At 49.8% G+C, this 26,710-nt stretch overlaps 1 protein-coding gene across 1 annotated transcript; it reads left to right on the top strand.

Moving 5' to 3' along the window:
- Window positions 1-1,531: 1,531 nt before the first annotated feature.
- RBP3 (retinol binding protein 3) lies at window positions 1,532-25,202 on the top strand. Its single transcript, XM_045024880.1, has 4 exons — window positions 1,532-4,579; window positions 11,711-11,901; window positions 21,841-21,983; window positions 23,571-25,202. Exons 1-4 carry the CDS (start codon window positions 1,532-1,534, stop codon window positions 23,897-23,899), a joined length of 3,711 nt encoding a protein of 1,236 aa, XP_044880815.1. The 3' UTR covers window positions 23,900-25,202.
- Window positions 25,203-26,710: the final 1,508 nt, after the last annotated feature.

The following is a 26,710-nucleotide window of genomic DNA, read 5'->3' as shown; positions in this document are numbered from 1 at the left end:
GAAATGTTTCTGCATTTTTCTATCAGCTCTGGTTATCCTATTAGCTAATTAGCTATTCTTATTAGCTACCTTTATAGCTAATGCACACTCATGTGTGGAGTGAACTACAGTCATACTAGCCTACGGAAAATGCCTGCACCACTGCCCATAAAGGATACAGGCAGAATATGAATCACGGGTGAAGCAGATCCCAAGGTCAGATAAGACCAGTGTGATCATTTAGTCTGAGCTCCTGTGTAATAAAGGCCATAGAACTTCCTCAAAATAATTCCCATTTGAAGTAGTGCTTTGATCAGAGCAGAGGTCGTCTAGAAGTCAGTCACCACTCCATGGCACTGAGGGGGGATGGCCAGAACCCCTATGCACCCACCAGAACATGGCAACAGGTTGATGCACATTCTTCATTTTGGAAGCAGTGTGAAAGGACTGCAGCTCCTTCTCCCTGTGCTATTCTTGCATCTGCTTCATGGCTCGGAGAATCATCACTCAGCCAGCACTTGTCTCAAAGGTAAAGCCAGAATCTGGCCCCGTCATGTGTCTTTGTTATGTCACCCTGTAGCTCGGCATGTTGACAGTTCAAATGGATGCCACCAGCAGCTGCATCCCGCTCGTGCTGATCCGCTTTCAAACCCTTAATACAATAGGGTTCTGAAGACATTGGCAAACATAGTTCTATTTTAGTATATCAAGTCGAATGTCTATTGGCTGGAAGCTGCCGCCAGACACGACCATATGTTACCCTGTGGTATTACCAGTAAATCCTCATTGAGTGCAAATTATGAAGATTAAAGTCACCTCAGATTTAGCTGCAGTATATTGAAGCAAATGTATTTTACACAGCCCCATTCAAAATGATGAGAATAGTCACCACTGACATGAATAGGCTGTTTCCAAATGTTCTGTGTTTCCAATTGAGACGCCGTAGTTGCAGGCTGTAAATACAGCCTGTTGCAGACAGTGGGCTAGAAAATACCAAGGACAGAGAATTATAAGTAATCACCAGGGCAAAAATACCAAATTATCTGCTGATCTAGGCTAATTCAGAATGCTCCAGGTATTATTTTGCCACAAGTGACAGTAGTAGGTTGGATAATTGCTCTTCTAATTGTCGTTCTCCACCAAATGGCTCTGCATTTAAATGATTTGAGGTTGATAAGTCTGGACCAGTTTAAAATGGGCAGTGGTGTACTGAAAGCAGTTAACTGTCAGAGGGAGACTTATGAGTCCAACAACTTGGAATAAACGTCTCCTTGATTGTACTTCATTACTGTTTCATAAGAGGTTTGAAAAGTGGCATGATGCTGAACTTCATCTATTCGTGCACTTTGGCTGATACACTCCAGTTTAATGAGATTAGCGGTTTAATGCAGATAAAAGACTTATCTAGTCAGTACTCCCAGATTTAACACTGGACTTTCAGTGCTGATTCACAGACAGAGAGGGTCAGTGGAGAGCTGAACCTGTCTAGATCTACAAGCATCTCTGATTTCTTATTAGGTACAATTTATTTTCCTCCCCCTAATGATTCAAAATGATTGGGGGATCTCTCTTGTTGTTATCAGCTCTGATTTTCTGCAACGTGTGTACTGAGGAAATCTTCCAGCCAAATCTGGTGCTGGACATGGCCAAGGTCCTTCTGGATAATTACTGCTTCCCCGAAAACCTGGTGGGGATGCAAGATGCTATCGAACAGGCCATCAAGAGTGGGGAGATCCTGGACATCTCAGATCCCAAATTGTTGGCCAATGTCTTGACGGCTGGTGTGCAAGGTGCCTTGAATGACCCAAGGCTGGTGATCTCCTATGAGCCATTGGCTCCCGTTGCTCCAAAGCAAGAAGATGAGACTTCCTTCACTCGGGAGCAGCTCCTGGATCTTATCCAGCATGTGGTCAAGTATGAACAGCTGGGGGGAAACATGGGCTATCTGAGGATTGATCATATCATCGGCCAAGAGGTTGTGCAGAAAATTGGGGCTTTCCTGGTGGACAAGGTGTGGAAGACGTTGATGGGAACCTCTGCCCTGGTGCTAGACTTGCGCTACAACACTGGGGGGCAGGTCTCTGGCATCCCTTTCATCATCTCCTATCTGTACGAAGCTGACAAGGTGTTGCACGTGGACACGGTGTACCACCGGCCCTCCAACACCACCACAGAGATATGGACCCTGCCCCAGGTGCTGGGTGAGAGGTATGGCAAAGACAAAGATGTTGTCGTGTTGATCAGCCGGCACACCAACGGGGTGGCTGAAGATGTGGCTTACATCCTCAAGCACATGCACAGAGCCATCATCGTGGGGGAGAGGACAGCTGGGGGCTCGCTGGATGTCCAGAAGCTGCGGATCGGTGCCTCCCATTTCTACGTGACAGTGCCCGTATCGCGGTCTGTGAGCCCTCTAGGCGGGGGTGGGCAGAGCTGGGAGGTCACTGGGGTGCTGCCATGTGTAACCAGCCCGATGGAGCAGGCCCTGGAGAAGGCCCTGGCCATCCTGTCAGTTCGCAGGGCAGTGCCTGGCATGATCAGCCGCCTCATGGGCATACTGCAGGACTATTACACCTTGGCAGAGCGGGTGCCCATGTTGCTGCAGCACCTCTCTGCCTTCGACTACTCCTCCATCCAGTCTGTCGAGGACCTGGCCACCAAACTCAACGCTGAACTGCAGGCTGTGTCCGAGGACCCACGCCTCCTGCTCCGGGTCACCACTCCAGGCAAGGCTGCTATCTCACCCATGGAGGAGGAGATCCCGGTGGCTGCTGACCTGCCCGATAATGAGGAGTTGCAGCAGGCCCTGGTGGACACCGTGTTCCAGGTGTCAGTGCTGCCAGGAAATGTGGGCTACATGCGCTTTGATGAGTTCGCTGATGCCTCCGTGCTGGCTAAGCTTGGCCCCTACATCGTGCACAAGGTGTGGGAGCCCCTCCAGGCCACTGAGAACCTGATTGTGGACCTGCGCTACAACCCTGGGGGCCCATCCTCAGGCGCCGTGCCCCTGCTGCTCTCTTACTTCCAGGACCCCACCACCGGCCCTGTCCACCTCTTCACTACCTATGACAGGCGCACCAACCGCACACAGGAGCACAACAGCCAGGCTGAGCTACTGGGCCAGCCCTACGGGGCCCAGCGTGGCATCTACCTGCTCACCAGCCACCGTACAGCCACTGCCGCTGAGGAATTTGCCTACCTCATGCAGTCCCTGGGCCGTGCCACTCTGATCGGCGAGATCACAGCGGGCAGCCTCTCACACACCCGCACCTTCCCTCTGCTGCAGCCAGAGGAGGACATCATCCAGGGCCTCACCATCACCGTGCCCATCATCACCTTTGTCGACAACCATGGAGACTGCTGGCTGGGTGGCGGCGTGGTGCCGGATGCCATCGTGCTGGCTGACGAGGCGCTGGAGAAGGCCAGGGAGGTGCTGGCTTTCCACCAGGTCATGGGCGCACTTGTGGAAAGCACTGGACAGCTATTAGAGGCTCATTATGCCGTCCCGGAGGTAGCTGGGAAGGCCGGTGCCATGTTAAGCACCAAGTGGGCCCAAGGAGGCTACCGCTCAGCTGTGGACTTGGAGACATTGGCCTCCCAGTTCACCAACGACCTGCAGGAGGCCTCAGGGGACCACCGGCTGCATGTCTTCCACAGCCACGTGGAGCCCACCCCAGAGGAACAGTCCCCCAATAAGATCCCCACTCCAGAGGAGCTGGCCTACATCATCGAGGCCCTTTTCAAGGTTGACGTGTTGCCTGGCAACCTAGGCTACCTGCGCTTTGACATGATGGCCGAGGCAGAGACGGTAAAGGCCATTGGGCCGCAGCTAGTGCGCCTGGTATGGGACAAGCTGGTGGGCACTGACGCGATGATCATCGACATGAGGTACAACATGGGCGGCTACTCTACCGCCGTGCCCATCTTCAGCTCCTACTTCTTTGATCCCGAGCCCCGGCAGCACCTCTACACTATCTTTGACCGCAGCACCTCCCAGAGCATTGAGGTATGGACCCTCTCCCAGGTCACTGGCCAGAGGTATGGTTCCCTTAAGGACATCTACATCCTGACCAGCCACATGAGTGGCTCAGCGGCCGAAGCCTTTGCCCGCTCCATGAAGGATCTGCATCGGGCCACAGTCATTGGTGAGCCCACCATGGGCGGCTCCCTCTCACGGGGCATCTACCGAGTTGGCAACAGCTCCCTGTATGCCTCCATCCCCAGCCAGGTGGTGCTCAGCCCCGTCACCAGCAAAGTGTGGAGTGTGTCGGGGGTGGAGCCACACATCACCGTCCAGGCGAGCGAAGCCATGGCTGCAGCCCAGCAAATCGCCACCTTGCGTGCCAAGGTGCCCGGCGTGCTGCAGACAGTGGGGAAGCTGGTGGCAGACAACTACGCCTTTGCGGACGTGGGGGCTGACGTGGCGACCAAGCTCACCACCCTCGCCCCCAAGGACTCTTACAAGATGGTTAATTCCGAAGAGGAGCTGGCCAAGAAGGTGGCGGCTGACCTGCAAGCCCTGTCTGGAGATAAGCACCTGAAAATAGCCCACATCCCAGAGCACTCCAAGGACCACATCCCGGGGATCGTGCCAATGCAGGTAAGGCTCTCACATGCTCAGCTAGGGACTCACTAGCATCTGTCTGGTGGGTTCTAGGGCTGTGTGCAGCGAGTTAAGGACCCCAGCTACATTCCTGGCCCATATTTCTAAACCTCCCAGGTTTCCCAGGCTCCAGCACAGAGGCGAAGGCCCAAAGAGGCAGAGGGCATACAGGGCTTTGTAGGGGGACCTTGCACGGTCACTGCTCTGGGGCAGCTGAGCTGAGCTCTCTCATGACCAGTGAATTCACCTGTGAACATGGAGGGGTTGCCGGGGGGAGCATACCACTGATTACATGGAAGATGTCACATACCAGGTGACTTCTGACTTCTTCTCAGATGCTCTAGGTTTGCCACATTGTATTAAGTTGGCCTCAGTAAGTACATTACTTGCATGACCTACCCTGATGGCATAGATTTTTCGATCTGAGATGAAGTGGTTGCTCTGAGGGTCTTCAACAAGAGACATGTCCTTGCATTTTGTAATCTACCCTTCTGCACGTATAAAATGACCATACCCACCATCTCATTTTCTTTGACGCCCAGGATTGTGGGGAACTCCCTTATATTGACCATCCACTCCTTACTGGTCTCCTAATCAACATTAGAGAGCTTGGCTGATCTTTGACTTGGAAACGTGGCTGGATAGACGCTAGATGACCTCAATGAGAATTTGATTTTTAATAATCCACTTTTGCCCCCACTGTTCAGTTTGCCTGGCAGAGCTTCTCATACAGTGGCATGCCCCAGCAAACCCTCTTCTTTGATGTTGTGCTGGAGGGAATTCCCAGGAGTCACTTGTTAAAATTCCATTTCAGATGGACTCAGTCCCTCCTTGGTTATAGCTATTGCATCTCTGACCCAGACAACTTACCCCTAGAGCTCTTAACATCACCCTTGGAAGAGCGCCTTATTTTGCTTTTGGAGTGGACCACATGGTCAAGCATCTTCCTGAGGAAGGAGATCCCTGGGCTTCCACCCTATGAGGTCTTTGGCTTGTATGATTTATCATGGGGGGGTGACCCTGTGCCATGCTCTCAGTCTCTGTCCCTGGGGATCACGATTGAGCATTTCCACAGAAGGGCACTTGTTATAGGTTTGTTCACCCAGAGGTGCTGTCCCTTCCCTTGGCTGTGAGAAAGAATTTGTGCTAAAAACAGGGAAACCACTCAATGGATTCTCCGTTCCATTGCTCATCCACCTCCCAGTGGCCCTGGGGCATGGGGCACATCCCAGGCTAAAGGGAAACTTTTGTGGGAGCTACTTGCTAAAATATGGGCCAGGCCTCACTGGTGATCTGCTGTCAGGTCCCTAAAAGTGCCATCCAGCAAGTCAATCCCCTCCTCCCCTCTACGTGTAATAGTTGTTTATGAGTGGCTATTATTGCCTGAGGTGAACCCTGATTGTTGGAAGCAGATTCATAGAATAAAAATTTTACTTAGCACCTCAGAGATGAGATTCCAGCCCTGGTGAAGCCAGTGGGACTTCAGTGGGGCGAGGATTTCACCCCGCACTCAGTAATGCTTCTGTTCAGTCCTGTTTGTCAAGGGCAGGGATTGGAAGAGGTAGGATGGCTCCTCCATAAGAGTAGAGAGGGAGAATGGAAAGGGGTCAGGAGCCTCCAAGAGGGAATGTGTATCTCAGGAGCAGAGAAGGTCTGAGAGTCAGCTAAGGGTGGGCAGCAGTCTGGGAGCAGACTCTCTTATGGTAGAGTATGAACTAGGAGAGCGATAAGGGCCGGATAAGGGGAGGCTGGGCTTAGGGAGTTTCCAGAGGTGAAAGCAGGAGGGGACTAAAAGCTGGAGGTGAAAGCCTCAACCTGGTGACAGGGAGGGAGTAGTAGAGGCTGGGGATGCTATTGTGCGGAGCACTGGGGCAGCAAGAGGCCCATGAAGCTCCAGCAATGTCCCCTCTTTGCTCTTTCCATAGCCAACTACAACAGCTGGCCCAGTGCAAGCAGCGAACGGGCTCAGCCCAGAGTAACACCATTGCCTCCCTCAACTCTGAGACGGGGGCCCCGCTCCCCTCTCGACCCTCTGTGCAGGATGGACATTGGCCTCTGCCTTGCTCTAGCTGCCACAAGGGGGTGCTGTCTATGCATTTTTCCTGAGAACCCCATTGCCACTGTCCAGAGAGCACACACCTCAAGGTCACCTTGGAGCTTGCATTCCCGAGTGGCAGATTGTAGTAGATGAATCTTTCCCAGGGCATTTTCATTCACTGCCATAATAACCCCTCCAGCTTACTGCCTACATCCTTCCTAAAACGAGAGGCACCAACCTTCAGAGCCAGCCAGTCCCTCAAAAGTGGGGTTCCCTTTAGCGTGACCCTGATAATAAAGCCGAACAAAATGATGGTGTGCAGGCGGAAGAAGGGGAAGGATGCAGGTGACCTGCATGTAGCCCTGGTGTGTCCCACCCCATTGGCATAGCCACTAAACCAGCATTTAGCAAGTGAAGAGATCTCCTCTGTGATAGCAGCAAGGTCAGTGCTGGCTGGAGTTCCCTGATGCATAAATGCTAGTTGCCCAGTCAGGTTTCCCAGGGGCTAGCATTATGTATGCGTTTGCTGTTCAGAACATAGCCCAAACTTTTGCTGTGAAGCAGCGTCCCATATCCTCACGGATGCCCATTCAGCAACCCTCGCTCCTGCTCCCCGGGCTTACCCTCTGGGCTGATTCTCTGGTCTCTCTCTCCCCAAAACCACAAAGTCTCCGAGGACTTTTCCATTTGCGTACTGAGACATCCATGTGAATGAACATCAGGCCCTGCAAGTTGCACGGGGCTGAGGCAGAAAGGACATGCTGCCTGATTTTTCCAAATGTGATGCCCCAAGTTCAAATGACAAGGGTCACAGATGGGGCCCTCGACTCTAAGCTCCCACTAACCCTCTAAATTTGGGGTTTAATTTTCTGCGCATCCAGCTGAGAATGGGGCCCCTGGTTGCCTCCTCACTGCACGTCTCTGGTAAGAGGATTCATTTTAAACAGCAATATCAAATCTTCCCTTTCCTAGGTAAATATTATGTACACACAGTCTCTAACCCTAGGGGTGCTTTCTGGGGTATTGTCAGTGCTTGGGGAGGAACGAGGGGGTTTATGGACAATTCAGTGGTAGAGGGGAAGGGTTGCTTATGCTTATGTCTTTTTGCTTGGCCACACTAACGAATAAAGGCTTAGCACTTTGCTTAAAGGGACAGTGTCAGTACAGGGGTGAAAAATCAATACCTATTGTATTACCAGCAAATGAAAGAATTTAACTGTGGGCCCAGTTCTCATCTGCTGTGTATAAGTGTAACCCCATTAAAGTCAAAGGAGCTGTGCCAGTTTACACCATCTTAGAATCTGGCTCCTATACACATCTACTTGACTCTTCACTCTTCAAGCTGTTTATTTCCTTTTGACATTTCACTCGGGCTGGACTACGGTAACGCGGTGACCCAGACCTCCAGAAGTCCCTTCCAACCCTAATCTTCTGTGATTCTATGTCCCTTGCTTTTGCCTCTTTCTGATCCTCACGCATTAGAACAATGTAGCTACATGTAGGATTTACAACAACGCAGCAAGAGACATATTTTTAAAAGTAAAACCAAACCCGTCTGTTTAAAAGTGCCCGTTCATTTCGGGGTTTGGTAAAACTGATTTTGTACGAAAACCTAAATTTGGTGCCTCCAGTGTACTTGTAAGCTTTCCTTTCGGTTATAATATGCCACTGGCTTTGTCTGGAAATAAAAATGTTGCAAACTGTAACTCCAGCCAGGATATTAATTTACAAGATACCTGTTAAAATAGCTCTGTAGCAGTGGGCTGGCTAGTGTGTTTGTGCACCACTGCTCCCTGCTGGGTGGAATTAGAACTACCCAACTATGTGTTTTTCTCGATGCTCTGGCTGGTAGCGTGCTGTGATTACATGAGAACCTCAGTTTTCATTTGAAAAAAGAAGTATGTTTCCAGCCCTGCTGGTTGCAGAGAAGACACAACCTGGATGTAATTCTCAAGGTTTAAAAACCACACGCTAGAGAAAAAGAACCCAAATGTATTTTTTTTACGATCTCATGATTTTTAAGCCAGCTCAGGATGGCAAGGGGGTACGGCCCATCATTTTTGGATGCCTGGAGCTGGCAATGCTGTTTACTTATAGTACAGAAGCACCTAGAGGCTCTGAGATCAGAGCCCCATTGTGCTAGGTGCTGCACAAACACATAGTAAGAGGCAGTCCCTGCCCCAAAGACAGATAAAGAGTGGGAGAGGAAACTGAGGCAGGGAGTAAGGATGTGACATGCCCAAGGCCATAGAGCTGATCAGTGGCAGAACCAGGAATTGAACCCATTCCTTTGAGGGCCAGGCCAACATCCTAGCCCTGCATCATGCCACACAGTCTCATTCACAGAGTGTTACTCTTGTGCACTCAGTGTTTACAGCACAGGGCCCATAGACCCTATCCAGTTAGTTAATAGCAATTCTTCTGTCACTCAGGTGGCATGGGCCTGGTCTGTTGGCACAGGAAAACTCTCCATGCTAATCCACACTGCTTGTGGTGTTCTTTTTATTAAGGCCCAGAAAGCTTATATGTAACAATTCAACCCTTTTAATTTAGCCATGGCTGTCATGAATTTCCAATAGTGCAAGAGGGAATAACCCACTATTGTCAACCCACCCATGTTTAGAAAACAAACCAGGCATCGGGCCACTCAAAATCATGAGATTTGGAAAGAAAGCAAGCTTTTTATTTGCCTTTCAGCTATAGAGCCATTGGGATACCCATATTTTCCAGCTTTTCTCTGCAGCCATCAAGGCCAAGTTGAGATGCTCTCCTGTTCACATGACTCCAGGATCTGGGGCTTTAAGGCAAACACCAATTAAACACAAGACTCACAATAAAGTCAGGAGAGCTGGCAACACTTCAAACAAGTGTGGAGCTCTGAAATGGGCACAGATTGGTTACAGCATGTTTGTTGAGCGGGTAGGAAGCTATATCATAAACCATGTAAGTGTGAACAGATACAGAGTTTATTCTTAACCAACATGCTTAAGGGCACTGAGTCATCCCTGATATAGAGCAAGGTCCCACTCTCAGCTCCCTGTTACTTCTCCAAGACAACTTGTTTGCAGCCCAGAGTACGCACAGTAACATTCCCCTACCTGGTGTCTAATTTACAGAGTCTCTAAATATCCAGTTTTCTCTACCCCTTCCCCCAGCTAAGGGATTCCACAGCCTCCTTTCCCAGGGCTGTGACATAGCTCAAGCCAGCTTCCCCAACAGCCACATTCCAGCCCCACTTTATAGAGTTTCCCTTCCAGCAAGTGAAGGAACAGCTAGGTTTTGATCCTGCTCAGGTGATAGCTCTCTGATTACCACCTGGCCCCCATTCATTAGCTGGTCCACTGCTCCCTTAAACACCTATTCCTTAAATGGACCATGTCAAGGAAGAGGGTGGGCTGGCCCAGAGCCCTCCCTTATTCTCTAATGGGGCCAGATCATTGTGAAGGTATATTCCCTGGATCTGTGTGAAGTCCTATTTGTAGGTTAATTCTTACTGAGAAGAAACACATCTGTAGATGGGGGTTTTTTCTGACCTCTCCGTTGCAAGGACGGGTTCAGCATTTCTGCACCAGCAGCATCAGAACAGCGCAAGGAACGCTGGCTTTTTTCTTTAAACCTGTGACTCATTAATCAAAGGACCCTGGGAAGATCAAGTTGCATGGCTGTCACTGGTCAGCAGCATTGAACTGAGCTGTCTGCAGCCCAGCCAGCGGGGTTATTTTCCAGAGGGCGCAGAGAGGAAAGAGGGACAGAAAGGGAATCCACAAGTCAGCTCTTGCGTTTAGGTCAGTAGCTGGTACCAGCAGGGACTCGGGATCAGCAGTCAAAGTTTTGGCTTTGGCAAATGGCACTGGGATGATGGCAGCAAATATCAGCCTCAGGAGCAAAGAGGAAGCAAAGCCCTGGACCACCAAGTAGCATTGTCTAATGGGCCAAACAGTGGGCTAGCAGTCAGGAGACCTGGGTGAGTTACTTCCCCAACCTGTACGGTACCACCCCAGTTGTAACATGGGAATAATGCTACTCCATCCTTTGTGATGCATGTGGAAGGGGGCATTTGTACCTGCAGAGGCAAAAACACTATCCATAATGTGCATTTACCTCAAACTGTTGGGCTGCATTCAGTCTGGGCAGGTTCTTGTTATCACTGCCATAGCTGAGTGTCCCATCAGCATTTGTAAAGGGAGTCTCTCAGCTCTTCTGTAGAGTGGGGAAATTTAATAGGGGGAGTGAAGGGTCACACGGATGTTGGGGCACAGCTGGGACGTGCATCTAGAGTCTTAGCCCAAGGGTGTGTTCCAGTCTCCGATTGTGCAGGAAAAGCACTGAAGTCTGACTGGAGGAGCAGGCCATGGCCCCACTATCGGCAGGGGTTACAGGGACTAGAGCCCTGCCCTCAAACCTGACAGGACCCTACAACAAATGTCGAGTCTGGGCTGTGCCAGGTGGGAGAACAACTGGATCCTGTTGGACCCAACTCAGGTCAACTGTCCTTCTCCTGCCTGTGGGGTTGTTTGGTGGCAGCTGCATGCCCCGCTCCTGCCAGCCATTACCACCTAGTTGTGCTGTGAGTGTGCTAAGGAGTCTTCTAAAATTAGGCCCAAGCAGACCTCGCCCATGGATACTTTTCTTCTACTCATTGGCCACACCTTGTCTTTCATTATTTGTTTGCCCTGGAACATCCAAATGAACAAAATAAAGTTAATCACTGCCCCGCATGTGAGATTCCAGACACATGTCCCACATAAAAGAATCTTAGCACATGGACACCAGATGTCATTCCTGACACATGTCCCTCATATAAGCATCTTAGCACACGGGCACCACATGATATTCCTGACACATGTACCACATATAGGAATCTTAGCACATGTCCACCACATGACATTCCTTATTCATGGCCAACATATCAAACTCTTACAAGAAGTCTCCCACATGACATTCCTAACACATGCCCACCACATGACATTCTGAACATGAGATTCCTAACATATGGCCAAAATGGGCTAAACCTGATACATGTAATTTCTCTCCAATCTTATGCCAAGAGTGCAGTGCCACATAATGATTTTTTTTGCAAACTCTTTCAGATCCCTTCCCCAGAAGTATTTGAAGATCTGATTAAATTTTCTTTCCGCACCAACGTATTTGAAAACAACATTGGCTACCTGAGATTCGATATGTTTGGAGACTGCGATCTTCTAACCCAGGTGTCTGAGCTGCTGGTGGAGCATGTTTGGAAGAAGATCGTTCACACAGATGCATTAATCATAGACATGAGGTAAATTCTGGACAGAAATTCACCACGTATTCTATTTAAGTATCATTTTATTTGAAACAGTGAACTCATAGATTCCAAGGCCTCATGGGACTATTGTGATCATCTAGGCTGATCTCCTGTGTAACACAGGCCAGAGAATTTCCCCAAACTATTTCATAGAAAAGATCTTTTAAAAACACATCAAAACTTGATTTAAAAATTGCCAGTGATGGAGAATCCACCACGACTCTTGGTACATTGTTCCAAAGGTTAATTACTCTGCTTGTTAAAAATGTGTGCCTTAGTTCCAGTCTGAATTTTCTTCAGAACTAGATTTATGTGTCTCGCTGTCATGCCAGGTCAGCTAACACTGAAGGGATGAAATGAAGAAAAGGAAAATTCAGGGTGAATATCCAAGGAAAATTTCCTAACAGTGAGATCTGTTAGCATGTGGAATGATGTCTCAAGGGAAATTGCTCCATCACTTGGGCCACTGAAAACTAGATAGGAAACTTAGGAAATATACCATAGGACAGCGTTTTTCAAAGTTTGGGTCGCGACCCAGTACTGGGTCACAGCACATCAGGCACTAGGTCGCTCTAGTCAGCAGTGCCGACCAGGATGTTAGAAGTCTCATTGGTGGTGCTGCCTAGCTAAGGCAGGCTAGTGCCTACCTGCTCTGACACCACACTGCACCCTGGAAGCAGCCAGCAGTGGGTCCGGCTTCTAGGCAGCGGGGCCAGGGGGCTCTGCATGCTGCCTCTGCCCTGAGCTCTGGCTCCGCACTCCCATTGACCAGTTCCTGGCCAATGGGATCTGGGGGGCGGTGCCTGCGGGCGAGAGCCGCACACAGCCGTTTGCGTGCCTCTGCCTAGGAGTCGGACCTGTTGCTGGCTGCTTCAGGCACAGCGCAGTCCACAGTGCCAGGACAGGCAGGAAGCCTATCTCTGCACCCCTGCTTTGCTGCTGACCGGGAGCCGCCGGAGCTAAATCCGTGCCCCAGCCCCGCCCTCCAATCCCTGACCCAGCCCTGAGCCTACCCAAACCCAGAACCTCTTCCTGCACCCCAAACTTCTCAGCCCCAGCCCAGAGCCTGCACCCCCCCAGCCCAGAGCCCCGACCCCCTCCCACACCCCAACCCCCTGCCCCAGCCCAGACCCCCTACCACTCCCTGAACCCCTCATTCCCAGACCCACTGCGCAGCCCTCACCCCTGCATCCCAACCCTCTGCCCCAGCCCTGAGCCCTTCCCACACCTAAAACCCCTCATCCCCAGTTCCATTGGGTTGCAGGCATCAACCATTATCTTCATCTGGGTCCCCAGAAAAAAAGTTTGAAACCACTGCCATGGGAAACAACTCTGAACTGACACAGGGCTGGGACCTCCTGGCTGTTTTCCACCTCTGATTTCTGTACAAGCATTGACTGTACATGCCTTTGCTTACCTGCATGTATGGCTAATGATCTATTTTATTATAGGTGATGGTCAAGTGATTCACTAGTAGAAAAAAAGATACTACTATGGGCTGCACTAAGTTACATCAGGGGATCAGTTCAGATTAGTCCATGAGTGGGGAGCGTGGAGGTGGCTTAGAGCCACCTTTCCAACCCCCCCCATCCCCCATTAGCCCTCCAAAGCCCAGTTGAAGCAAAGCACATGCCTAATTTTAAACAACTTTACTGAGCTGCCCAACATATGAAAAATGCTGCATATTCTTAAGTGCGAGTTGCTGCTGCTCTTTGTCTTATCAATCATCTACACAGATGCAAATAGTTCTCTTATACAGCACTCCCCTTGGTGGTTTTCTTACCTCAGCCCAGAGCTACCGTTTATGAGGCCCCAACACAACCGCCAAATATTTACCTAAAAATAAACCCAGTGTCAGAAAAGGTTTCAAACGCTGAAGAAACACACGTGTCCATTACAGTCAGGAGTCTCGCCGTGGTCAGAATTTTGCTTAGAGCCCCAGCTCCTGGAGTCTGGTGGTTCTATGAGAATCATCTCCGCTCTCATTTTTTTAAAAGTAGATTTCTAGCCCTCATTGGTGCAGCGAGAAGTTGGAAAAGGAGACGCAAGCACATGTCAGGGCACAGACCCCAATACAAAGGACCCAACATTTATGAGAGTTTTAAAATCTCATAACTTTTCAGCCAATCTCACATTTCTTTGAGGGGCCCAACTGCTGATTTTTGAATGCTGGGGACTGGCAATCACATTGTTATCTAGGTCTGTCCCCCATCCCTGTGCTATCTGAGCCACTCGCCACCTTTAATGGATTTATCCCCACACAACGCAGGGCTGTTATCACCATAGGTCAGGTGAGGAACTGAGGCACAGAGAAACTAAGGCCCAGATCCTTACTCTGGTGCCTAACTCCTATTGATTGGGCCCTAAGTGACTCACTTCCCATCATACAGGAAGTCTATGGTCAAGCAGGGGCTTGTGCCCAGGTCTTGAAAGTCGTAGGCTAGTGCTCTAACCACTGGGCCACCCTTCTCTTCAAGGCTGGATTTTCCACAGCAGCTCATTTTCCTAGAAGCAGGACATATGTACAGTAAGATAGACAAGGCAGGGGAGGTAATAACTTGTATCGGCCCAACCTCTGTTGGTGAGAAAGCTGAGTAGCTAGAAAACTTGTCTCTCTCACCACCACAAGTTGGTCCAGTGAAAGACATCACCTCCTTCGCCTTGTCTCTCTGATATCCTGAACTGACACGGCTACACCACCATTGCATATAAATAGTTAGTGGCACTATATTATTATTGTCTTGTCAAAACGCTCATCATCCCAGAACTCTCCACAGTGGGCTAGAAAATTTGCAGCGGCCTCCCCACGGATTTTCACAGACAGGAGGCATTTGACATTTTCTGCTCCTTCCATGTCCTGTAGACTCAATCAACTCAACACCATGTGAAATCGGCACTGCAGGGCAGGCAGCTGCTCTATCATCTCGCTGCCTGGCTTCGTAGCTTTGTCTCTCTCTTCCCCAGCCAGCTGCTCTAGCTTTGCATTCTGAGGACTCTCTTTAATAGCATCCTGGTGAGAAACGTTTGCCATCCTCCCTACCCAAAGAAAGTGACCTCAAAGATTCAGATAGTCAAAGATCGGAAGGGAAACGGGCAGGGATCTTTGGCTGAATTAAAGTGGCCTTGGATTGATGGCATGTGAAAAATAATCACTTTTGTTTACAGAGAGGGATTCCTACACCAAAGGCCTTTACAAACTGGCTTCAAGGATCACCTCTCCTCTCTCTGAAAGGCAGCTGCCTGGTGTGTGTATAGGGGGGAGCTTGTAACTGTTAGACAACACTCAGCAATGCTACGGGCAGGGCCGGCTCCAGACCCCAGCGCGCCAAGCAGGCGCGTGGGGCGGCATTGACCTGGCAGGGCGGCATTTGGCTCCGGTGGACCTTCCACAGTCATGCCTGCGGGAGGTCCACCGGAGCCCCGGGACGAGCGGACCTGCCGCAGGCATGACTGAGGAGGGTCGCCTCTTCCCGCGGCTCCGCTTGAGCTCCCGCAGGCATGACTCCGGCGGGTGCGCTGGTCCCGCGGCTCGGACGGAGCTCCCGCAGGCATGCCTGTGGATGCTCTACCGGAGCCACGGGACCACGGGACCATCCGCAGGCACTTCTGCCCCGGCTGCGGGACTGGGGAAGGGCGGTGCGAGCGGCGCAGCGCGCCGCCCTGCTTGGGGCGGCGGAATTTCTAGAGCCGCCCCTGGCTACGGGGCAGTTTAAGACAGGAAGTGAAGAAGAACTGCGTATTCTCCTGCAATTGTAGAGGGAGTTTAGGCAGGCAGAACGTAATTGCTTGAGATAGACTGGAACCAGGGATGTTAGTGAAGGGGTTCCACTCACGGCAGGTGCACCTCTGTGTGGCTAGATGTGGGATTAGGTCTCCCTCCCTCCCATTAGTTGCTCATGCTGCGGCCCCTCTCTCACTCTCTGTGACTCGGGGTGCTCTCTCTTCATGACTCGGCTCTCCGGCCAGGTCACTCTAATGCCCTCATTCCGGGGTAACAAAGTGACACCAGACAAGCTGTCTCAGGTGGTCTTCTGTTCCAGGTCACCAGGTCCTGTGCCACTTTCCCAGTGTCTGGTAGGGGAACCCAGGCCCACCCCACTACTCCTGGTTCCAGCCCTATGACTAGCAATCCAGGTCTGCTCAATCTCTGTCACAGTAGCTGTTTTCCTGGGCTCCTTCCTACCCCATTCTTCTCTCTCCTGGCCTATCTCTGGGTTTACCACTGGAGAGTCTTCTGCTCCCCTTGGCTACTTCACCCCTCTCAATCACTTGTCAAGTTCCCCAGTCCAGGGCAGGACCCAGCACTTACTCTCCCCCTGGATCTTCTCCTTGTCCCTGACCAGCTCTAGGGAGTGATTGCAGACCTCCTCCCTGCTCTCACTTCCTGGCTTTACACTCCTAGCCCAGCTGGGCTTCACCTGCCATTAATGCTTAGCAATCTCTGATTCCCCTCCAGGTGCAGTGTCTAAGGATACGTCTACACTACGGGATTATTCTGATTTTACATAAACCGGTTTAGTAAAACAGATTGTATAAAGTCAAGTGCACGCGGCCACACTAAGCACATTAATTCGGTGGTGTGCGTCCACGGTCCGAGGCTAGCATCGATTTCTGGAGCGTTGCACTGTGGGATAGCTATCCTCAGTCTCCCCCGCCCCTTGGAATTCTGGGTTGAGATCCCAGTGCCTGATGGGGCAAAAATCATTGTCGCGGGTGATTCTGGGTAAATGTCGTCAGTCATTCCTTCCTCTGGGAAAGCAACGGCAGACAATCATTTCGCGCCCTTTTCCCCTGGATTGCCCTGGCAGACGCCATAGCACGGCAACCATGGAGCCTGTTTTGCCTTTTGTCACTGTCACCATATGTGTACTGGATGCCGCTGACAGAGGCGATACAGCAGCGCTACACAGCAGCATTAATTTGCTTTTGCATGATAGCAGAGACGGTTATCAGTCGTTCTGTACCGTCTGCTGCCATTGTAAATTGGCAATGAGATGACGGTTACCAGTCCTTCTGTACTGTACTGTCTGCTGCTGTCATGGGTGCTCCTGGCTGAGGTCGGCCAGGGGCGCAAAAGACAAAAATGGGAATGACTCCCCGAGTCAATCCTTCCTTTATGGTATCTAAAAATAGAATCAGTCCTGCCTAGAATATGGGGCAAGTGTACTAGAGAATCAGTGTATCAGAGAACCAGAGAGCACAGCCGCTTCATGTCAGATCCTGCAGAAATGATGAGCTGCATGCCATTCACAGGGGGTGCCCCTGCAACAACCCCACCTGTTGCTTCCCTCCTCCCCCAGCCTTCCTGGGCTACCGTTGCAGTGTCCCCCCATTTGTGTGATGAAGTAATAAAGAATGCAGAAATAAGAAACAGTGACTTGTTAGTGAGATAAAATGAGGGGAAGGCAGCCTCCAGCTGCTATGATAGTCCAGATAGGACATTAAGCAGTGTTGGGGAGAGGAGCCCAGCATCCCGCTGCTATGATAGTCCAGGCAGTACAGAATCTTTTATTTACACATGAAGGGCGGGGGCTGATGGAGCTCAGCCCCCAGTTGCTATGATGAAGACGGTTACCAGCCGTTCTGTACCATCTACCCAGGCGCCTCCAGCCGACCTCACCTGAGGCCAGCCAGGAGCACTCACGGGCTGATGATGAGGATGGATACCAGTCCTTCTGCACTGTACCGTCTGCCACAAGGCTGATGATGACAATGGATATCAGTCATATTGTACCATCTGCCACCAGGGAGGGGGGGAAGAGGATGCTGCAGTTCACTGCCGCAGCATCGCGTCTACCAGCAGCAATCAGTAGACATAGGGTGACATTTAAAAAAGTCAAGAGACGATTTTTTTCCCTTTTCCTTCTGGGGGTGGAGGGGTGTAAATTGACGAGCTATGCCCTGAACCACCCCGGACAATGTGTTTGACCCTACAGGCATTGGGAGCTCAGCCAAGAATGCAAATGCTTTTTGGAGACTGCAGGAACTGTGGGATAGCTTGAGTCCTCAGTCCCCCCTCCCTCCCTCCCTCCCTCCATGAGCGTCCATTTGATTCTTTGGCTTTCCATTACGCTTGTCACGCAGCAGTGTGCTGAGTCCCTGCTGTGGCCTCTGTCTGGAGATTTTTTTAAAATGCTTTGGAATTTCGTCTTCTGTAATGGAGCTCTTTTAGAACAGATTTGTCTGCCCATACAGCGATCACATCCATACGGTCCATGTTGGAGCTCTTTTTGGATTTGGGACTGCATCGCCACCCGTGCTGATCGGAGCTCCACGCTGGGCAAACAGGAAATGATATTCAAAAGTTCGCGGGGCTTTTCCTGTCTACCTGGCCACTGCATCCGAGTTCAGATTGCTGTCCAGAGCGGTCACAGTGGTGCACTGTGGGATACCGCCCGGAGGCCAATACCGTCGATTTGCGGCCACACTAACCCTAATCCGATATGGTAATACCGATATTAGCACTACTCCTCTCATTGGGGAGGAGTACAGAAACCGGTTTAAAGAGCCCTGGACGGGTGCGGCGTTAAATCGGTTTAACGCTCCTAAAATCGGTTTAAACGCATAGTGTAGACCAGGCCTAAGGTTAACTGTCCCATCCTGGCCCACTCAGGGTTTGTGTAGGGTGAACACCCCATCACTCACCCTTCCTGCAATGGGACCAGAGGACACCAGTTCCCACTGACAGCACATTCTGAGGTTTCATATTTGTCTGGGTTCCACACTGGAACAAAACCAAACCTGCCTGCATTAAAGCAGAACTGGGTCTAAATGCCTCAGAGTGGGCAGTCAGACACCAGCACATGGGGAGGTCCTGGTTCAGATCTTAGCTCTGCCTAATGCAGGGCACCATTTTTCATTCCCAGATCACGCTGATTCCAACAGAACAGAAACTTGAATCTGGGTCTCCTACATCCCAGGGCAGCTCCCTACCCACCACGCTAGAGCGTGTGAGAGATTCCCTCGCTCCTCAGCCTGACAGTCTTCAGCAAAACTGAAACATCTCAGTTCCAACATTTCATTCTGTCAGAAATGGTCTGACCTGCCCTCATCAGTACGTCAGCCTCACCCTGGCCACCCGCACCTCTAGCAGCACGGTTCTGCACTCGGGATTGCTCTACACTTACTGACAAGGAAAATGGCATGTGCTGAATTACCAATATCCCTTGTTGCAGCCACGATGCTCTTTAGTGTAAGTTCCTTAGCCTAGCCCAGCCTGATACAGACCAAAGTTCTGCTCTCTGTTACACTGGTGTAAATCTGGAGTATCTGCATAGAAGTCAGCAGAGTTATTCTGAATTTACACCATTGTAACAGAGGGCAGAATTTGGCCCATGATTCCCCTTCCAAGACCTTTCTCATTTCATTATGGGGGGAGGGAGGGGAGAACTCATCTCCTGCCCCCAGCTGGCAATGAGCTCGTAATGGCAGTCCTGCAGGAAAGGGACCGTGACTGGAGCCCAATGGAGTTCATGCTGCATGGCAAGTGGAAAGCTAAGGGTCCAGGCTTATCCAGTGACATCCATTAACCATGGCATTGCCTCCCCTACCCCATTCAGAGCCCTCCAGCACTGTGCACACCCCTCAGTACAGTGACAACTGCAGCAGTGTCAGCGTGGGCTCTGACATGTACAGCTGGGTCTCTGGATGTACTGGCAGCAGATTCTCCCTGTGCTCTTCCCCAGCATTTTTTATCCCTAGATCTCCACATGCTTTACAAAGGAGGTCAAGTATCATTATCCCCATGTTACAGATGGGAAAACTGAGGCATGGAGTGACACAAAGTGACTTGCCCAAGGTTACCCAGTGGGCCCCTGGCAGAGCCAGAACTAGAACCCAGGTCTCCTCTGAATCCCAGTCTAGTGCTCTGTCGGCTAGCACACAGGAGAACTGAGTCTCAGTCTGATTCGGCTATCACTGATTCCAGTGTGAGTCCGCTGTGGCCATTTGCACACCGTGTAGGAAGCCGGGGTGATTTCCCTGTCTCTGATGAAGTCACCCCCTGGATTCTACTAACCTCTCCCTGGGCTGGAGAGCCTTTTTTTTTTTGCCTTGGGGTTTGGCTGAATTGCACTAAATATCAGTTACCTCCAGACCCTACTACAAGGTCTGTGCTTTCCCCCGGATGTTAAATTACAGCAGGGGAACACCTTACCATCACAACTGGGGAGCAAGGGCTAAACATTTCCAATACAGTGCACCAGACAGTGTTCTGATTGAAATGGGAAAACAAATTAACTCATTCTCAAGCTCACAGTCCTCCTCTACACCAGCATGTTGAAATCGGCCCCGTGATGCAGGGCAAAAGGGAAATTCTTGTAGCAGCCTCATGATCATGATGTGGTGTCAATGAAGCCCTAGACTTGTGGGCTCCCTTATCATGCCTGCTGTGCATACTGTCAGATATACAGTTAGAGATGCTCCGGATTGCCCACTTGGGGGCGCTTTATATCACAGAGGTACAGCGTATATGGCATTTGTCTACAGGAGCAAAACGGCGGGTGTCATTAATGGTGACGGGTTTAAAAGGAATGGTGTGTCTTTACAGCAGGAGCTCCACCTGGGGTGACACATCTATAATTTATATCTTGAGCTGCTGATGTAGAATTAACAGGGAGACTCTTAGTTTAAAAATCTTGGGCCAAAATTCTCAGCCTTGCATGCCCTAAGTTAGGCACCTGCATCAATATTTAGAGACCCAAATATGCCGCCTGATTTGATGTGGCACTGAACACTCACAGCTCCAATTGGCTTTCATGGGCAGTGCAGGGGCTGAAAATCAGGCCCCTTAATCTGATGCCTAAAAATGGAATCCAGCATCTAGATTTACACAGCACAATTTGAGCGTATTGGCTCATTTTTAAAGGCCTTTGCTTCTGCTAGAAAGAGCCTTAGGTTAATAAACCCAGAGAACTATAAGAATGTCATGTCCTCATTGACACTGCTTGTTTACGTTGTGCGTTCTGGGGCTGGGGTGGGGGGGAGGGGTGAGCCAGGAAAATAAACCTAATTAGTTTCACATCTTGTTTCTGGTCAGGTTCCCTTTCAGGTTCTCAAGTGGAAGCACAGTTCTGCAGCGTTAGGGGTGCAAATACTGCGGGGCAGAATGCACTATGTAAATGGAAGCCATGATGTTTAGGACATATTATTGGAGGTGTGCAAGCAGTTGCACTCGCTGCCACAGCACCCCCTGCCATCAGGCCAGGGTACTGCGGAGGCCTTCACTTCTAGCCATCTGTTGCTCACCTATTTGGCTGTTTCTGTCCACAGCTTAGCCCTGAGCTCAGTCTGGCTCAGTCACCTTCCAGGGCAACAGAGAGTCCAAGGTAGAGGAACTCAGACCCACTTTCTGCTCTTGGTGCTGACCCTGGGCTGAGCAGCTAGGTCTGCTCCTTCAGATGTGCTGCTGCTTCCATGGGCCACATCCTACCTCTTAGCCCCTTACACTGCTTCCCAGTAGCCTGTGGTTCACACAGCCTCCCTTCTGGCTTCCAGCCCTCTCGACCTACTCCCTGGGTCTTCTCGGCTCCATGGTCCTCCCCTGGAACGCTGACATCCAGGACTGCTCCGCTGCCTTCGCCAGGGCTCACTACAGGGGCTAGTTCCATCCCTGCAGCCTCTTCAGCTTATCTTCACTATGCCCTTCCCAGAGAGGGAGAACATCCTGGATCTCCTCCCACTGACTGGGTTCTGTCTCTCTTTGTAGTCAGCCTTGACCCTTTCACAGCTGTGTCACTAATGGTAATTAAGCCACCAGATCAGGCTCAGCTTGGGGGGATCTTAAAGGGCCAGCCAGCCATCCGGTGACAGGGCACTACAAAGCAGATGCTCATGGGAGGGAGATGGGCAGGGCAGTTGTACTATTTGCCACAAGTGTTCACTTATGTCCTTACATGCTCTGGATGAGGGATTTTTTTGTTTGCTTTTAAAAAGGTACAATATTGGAGGCCCCACTTCGTCCATAGCAGCCCTGTGCTCCTACTTCTTTGATGAAGGGTACCCAGTTCTCCTGGATAAAGTCTACAGCCGACCCAATGACACAACAAGTGAGAGCTGGACCCAGCCGCAGCTTGCAGGTGAGATGTCAATTACCCTTTGCAAGAGCTTTTCCTTTCAGGTGTTGACGGGTACTATCTACCTATTTCCCACACACATGGAATGCTGGTTTCCTAGCAATCCATCAGAGACAATGTTCCCCTACCACAAATTGCCAAGCCTGTACGGAGAATGGAAAAGCAATAAGCAGAGGAAAATTATGTACTCCAAATGTCTGAGCCGGTCTAGGGCACTGTCCTGAGGAGAGCAGAGCACTCTGTCATCCCTGGGAGGGGAGGGCGCTCAGCATTAAGTAGTGTCAGCTCTCTCATGATTACAAGAGTGTCCTTTGAGCGCTAAACAACCCTAAATACTGATCTTAAAGTTAAGGGTGGGAAATTGCAGACAGTGCTGACCCAAGGTGCTGCACTGACGGCCATAATTAGACATGATTAGCACTCTGGAGCAGCATGAATCATCATTTGAGCATGCTGCACACCCCGAGAACGGACACAATCCCATTGACTTCAGTGGGAGTTCGATCCAGCCCTACGTATCCACTGTGACTACTGGGGATATCTTCTGGGAGATGTTCATTTGTTGGTGGCATGAGTTGTTTTTAAAATGAATTCTCGAAGCGAAGCCTCGAGCATGAGGCAGCCCCCTTTCTTATCACTCAGAGTTGGCTATCTAATAAGATCCCAGGGTTGTCACTCTGTGTGTGTGTCATGCTGAAGCCTAGAATGTCTGTACGGTCCGTGTAAAGGGATGGAAGTGGCTAAAAGCATGGCCGAGAGCTTTTTGTTCAGAACATCGCCAGGTTCCATCATCACTGGGGTTGGCGACTGTTCCCGACCAATTTGCATGTTCTCTGCTTTTTTTTACACTTTTTGAATTTGAGCCATGCCACAGCCTGGGCTCTCGCCTAATCATTAACTGTAACACCATGGGCATCTATAACAGACAGATACTTATAGAAGCTTTAAAAGCTTTAAAAAGACCAGATTTTGAAAGAAGCTTAGGATAAGATTTCCAAGTGCTCAGATCCCGTTGCGACACCTAGGGCCAGATTTTCAAAGAGCTTAGCACCCAACCAGCACCCAGTGTGCTGAACTATTTTGAAAATCTGTCACCAAGAAAAAAATCTACTGCTCCCATCTGGTTATGTAAGGGACACATCAGGTCAGTTCAGATCCCAAGTAGAGATTTTCTATAGAAGGGTTTGGCAAAACCTCTGATCAATAGAAATGTTTTGCCTTTTTTAATTTTATTTTATTGTGTTTGAATTCCATGGAAAGCCCCGTGAATGTAAAACATGCTCCCCTCACCCCCGCTTTTCAACTCATGCACAGTGGCAGTCTTGTTACTGCAGGAGAGTCTGAGAGAGAAACTGACTCAGCACCACAAGTGAAACTGACCAGCCTTGCTTACCATGTTTTATTTGAGGGCAAAAAGCAAATTCATGCTATTCAAGCTGGGGGAGTGAGTGAAGGTTTCAAAATTCTTTCAGGGACTTTAATGCCAGGTGGGACGGAAAAGGGTTAACCTTTAATCCACACAATGCATTGTGCCTTGGCTCTTTTTTGAAAGTGGAACTTTGTAAGAACACTTGTTCTTGCCTCTCGCAGGTGAGCGGTACGGCTCCCAGAAGGGCTTGATCATCCTCACCAGTGCTGTGACTGCTGGGGCAGCTGAGGAGTTTGTGTATATCATGAAGAGGCTGGGCAGAGCTTTCATCATCGGAGAAGTGACCAGCGGCGGCTGTCACCCCCCTCAGACATTTCATGTGGATGACACCGGCCTCTACATCACCATCCCCACCTCCAGATCTGTGAGCTCTGCTGATGGCACCTCCTGGGAGGGCGCAGGGGTGGCTCCGCACTTGGAGGTGCCAACCGAGACGGCTCTCATCCAAGCGAAGGAAATGCTCAACACGCACCTGCACAGCTCCAAATAGACTGGCTGGTGCAGCGTGCTTACAGCAAGAGGGATCTAGGCGGCGCTTTTCAAAGGCACTTAAGGGGGTTAGGTGCCCAAATCCCATTGATTTCCTAACTCCCTTTGGCCCCTTTGAAAATCTCAGCCAAGGCTCAAAGGACGCGTGATGCACCCATCCATGGTGGTGTTTGTGTGAGTGTGATGAGTATAGAAAATGCATCATGTGTGCTTTGGAAAATAACATGTACGTTCCCCCGCCTGTGTCCTGAAGAGGAGTGAGAAATAGACGCGAGGGCCCAGTTCCCAGCTGAGTTCATCTCCCGCCTGTCTCCTTGTTCACGTGTTCCAGCAGGACCCTTTTCCACCAGCCCCGGCACAACCTCCCTGTATTTCTGGAGTTGCACTCCTAGTACTCAGTGCTGGGCCCCGCCCCCAGAGAGATGGGTGGGGAAAAGGCAATGGTGTGACTTTGCCCCCCAATGTGCTGGCCAGCATAGCTAAACCAGCGGATCAGGGTAGGAAGAAAGTGACCTGCTTCTAGTCAAAGCCAAGAGCAGATTGTGCCCCGCCCAGCCCAGGAGCAAGGGGGAAAGCGGTGAAGAACCCACCTTGCCGAGGCTGGGCCCATCCTGGGATGGCGCAGCTACATGCTTCTCTTGGCACGGAGTTAGTTAAGGGACAAGCGAGCCCATAGCACCCAAGTATGGTAATCGACATTGGCCCCAATCAACTCAAAACATCTCTGAACTTCAGGAAACCTCCGATCTAATTGTTTGTCTGCCTGTGTAGGGATTTATAAATACCCTCCACTCACTGCCATCTGGGTCTGAACTCTGTTGCTCAACCCCATCTCCACTAAATACCTGTTTGAAGGCCCCAAAGGAAATAGATGAGCTACCATAGGCGCCCAAGTTTGGAAACTGCTCTGCAAAAGTTGAGTTAAACGTCGCCTTTCTGCAGTATGCCATGGTTACACATTGGGTTTGTTGAAACTCACTGTCCAGATTTAAAAACAAAAATCCTGTGTTTTAAACACCGAATCACAAAGAATATTTTAAAAGATTGACCTGGAAGGAGTTTTAACCATCAAATAGACTTTGTATCATTTCTGTGATGTGTTCACCTTTTCAGCATCTCTCAGTGAAACTAGACTGTTCAGACCTTTCTTTCCATTCTTTTTCATGTCTGGGTTTCTTGACACTGCAGGGGACTGTTTAAATGGATAAAAGTTTGCACCAGACCTTAGCTAGTCAAAGTGCTATATAAATGAAACATATTTAAAACACTACATCTGGCAATGCCCATAGTTGTCAGTGCATTAATAAAAAAACACCATGAGAATATTTGTATCCATACTAGGTTTTGTAAAAGTCCCTTTAAAGTGTAAATGAGCTAGCTTTGCTTCTTTTGTTTTCCGAAACATGAGTCTATATTTCCACGTGAACAAAGGTCATCATGTGTGAATGCTCCTATTTGCTGTTACTTACTGGCTATTTATTAATTATTTTCCTGTTTTAAAAATTTCAGTCGTCCAGTCAGGGGCCAGAAACTCTACCATGTGACTGAAGTGACAGCACTAATAGCAAACAGAGTTAATACTTCAAAACACACCCGTTGACCAAAATTTGTTCCCATGAACTACATGGTGATGATTTATGAATGACAGACACATTACAGAAAATGTCATCAGTCTGGGAAAAGAAACAAAAAAGCTACATTTTGTAAGCTAAGCTATTTGCAATGGATAACTCAGCCAGCTCGGCTGAATCCCACTGGATTTGTCTTCACTAGAAAGTTAGGTCATGTTAGAACATGACCTTGAAGAGTTGTGTTAACTTACACAATGTTAAAGATGATTTAAAACTCAATGGACACAAGTATAATTGTTTAACACCACGTCAGCTAGTCATGGTTAAACTGTACAGGGCTTAAAATGGACCAGCTGATGGGGTATTAAACATGGCTTTTCCCTGTCTACACTGACTGCTAAGTCATGATTATCATCATCTTAGTTAACACAATGCCCCAAGGTCGTGTTCTAACATGACCTAATTTCTCAACAAGAAAGACGAGGGCCATTGAAAACCATTTGTCTGAAGAGAGATTGAAAAGGCTGGGGCTATTAATCAGAGAGAGGAGATGAATAAAAGGGGATATGATAAAAATACTCTAGATAATGCATGGGGAGTTCCTGTTTCCCATCTCATAACCCACAAACGATGAAACTGAAAGGAGGAAAATTCAAAACAGAGAAAAAGGCAATACTTGGAAAGGGAAGCCTGTGGAACTCATTGCCACAAGATGCCATTGAGGCCAAGACCTTAGCAGTATTCAGAAAGGGACTGAACATTTCTATAAACAATTATAACAACAGGCATTATAATGGTAAATACTAAAAAAACTTTGACGTAAACTCTAAAGACAGAGGGTTTAGATCCCATCCAATTTCCAACATCTGGAAGTCAGAAAGAAATTTGTCCTGGGGCAGGTGTCCCACAACTGGCTGCTGCGGGGACCTTGCACCTTCCTCTGAAGCATCTGGTACTGGAGACAGGATATTGGGGTAGTCTGGGAAGTGCCCTGTTCCTCATAGAGAGGAGCTCTGGGTGCAAAGGCACAGCGCAGGATTGTCTCCCAGACAGGGATTGGGTATCCAAGAGCACATGACCCCATCTTGAGCAGTGCATGCCCGAGGTGGGGTTTGTACTCTGCGGGAGGTGGGAGGGAGAGATGGGAAAGCGGTCTTGGGGATGGTTTTGTTCAACATTTTCCTTAATGATCTGGATGATGGGATGGATTGCACCATCAGCAATTTTGCAGATGACACTAA

Source organism: Mauremys mutica, chromosome 7 (assembly GCF_020497125.1).
Source record: "Mauremys mutica isolate MM-2020 ecotype Southern chromosome 7, ASM2049712v1, whole genome shotgun sequence".
NCBI lineage: Eukaryota > Metazoa > Chordata > Testudines > Geoemydidae > Mauremys > Mauremys mutica.
Note: the sequence above shows the minus strand (reverse complement) of the source record. Positions and strands in the feature narration are given on the sequence as shown.

Coding starts and splice junctions, on each gene's coding strand:
- RBP3 (XM_045024880.1), top strand. CDS start 1,532: ATGATTGGGGGATCTCTCTTGTTGTTATCAGCTCTGATTTTCTGCAAC. Junction 4,580..11,710: donor CGGGGATCGTGCCAATGCAG/GTAAGGCTCTCA, acceptor AAACTCTTTCAG/ATCCCTTCCCCAGAAGTATT. Junction 11,902..21,840: donor GCATTAATCATAGACATGAG/GTAAATTCTGGA, acceptor GCTTTTAAAAAG/GTACAATATTGGAGGCCCCA.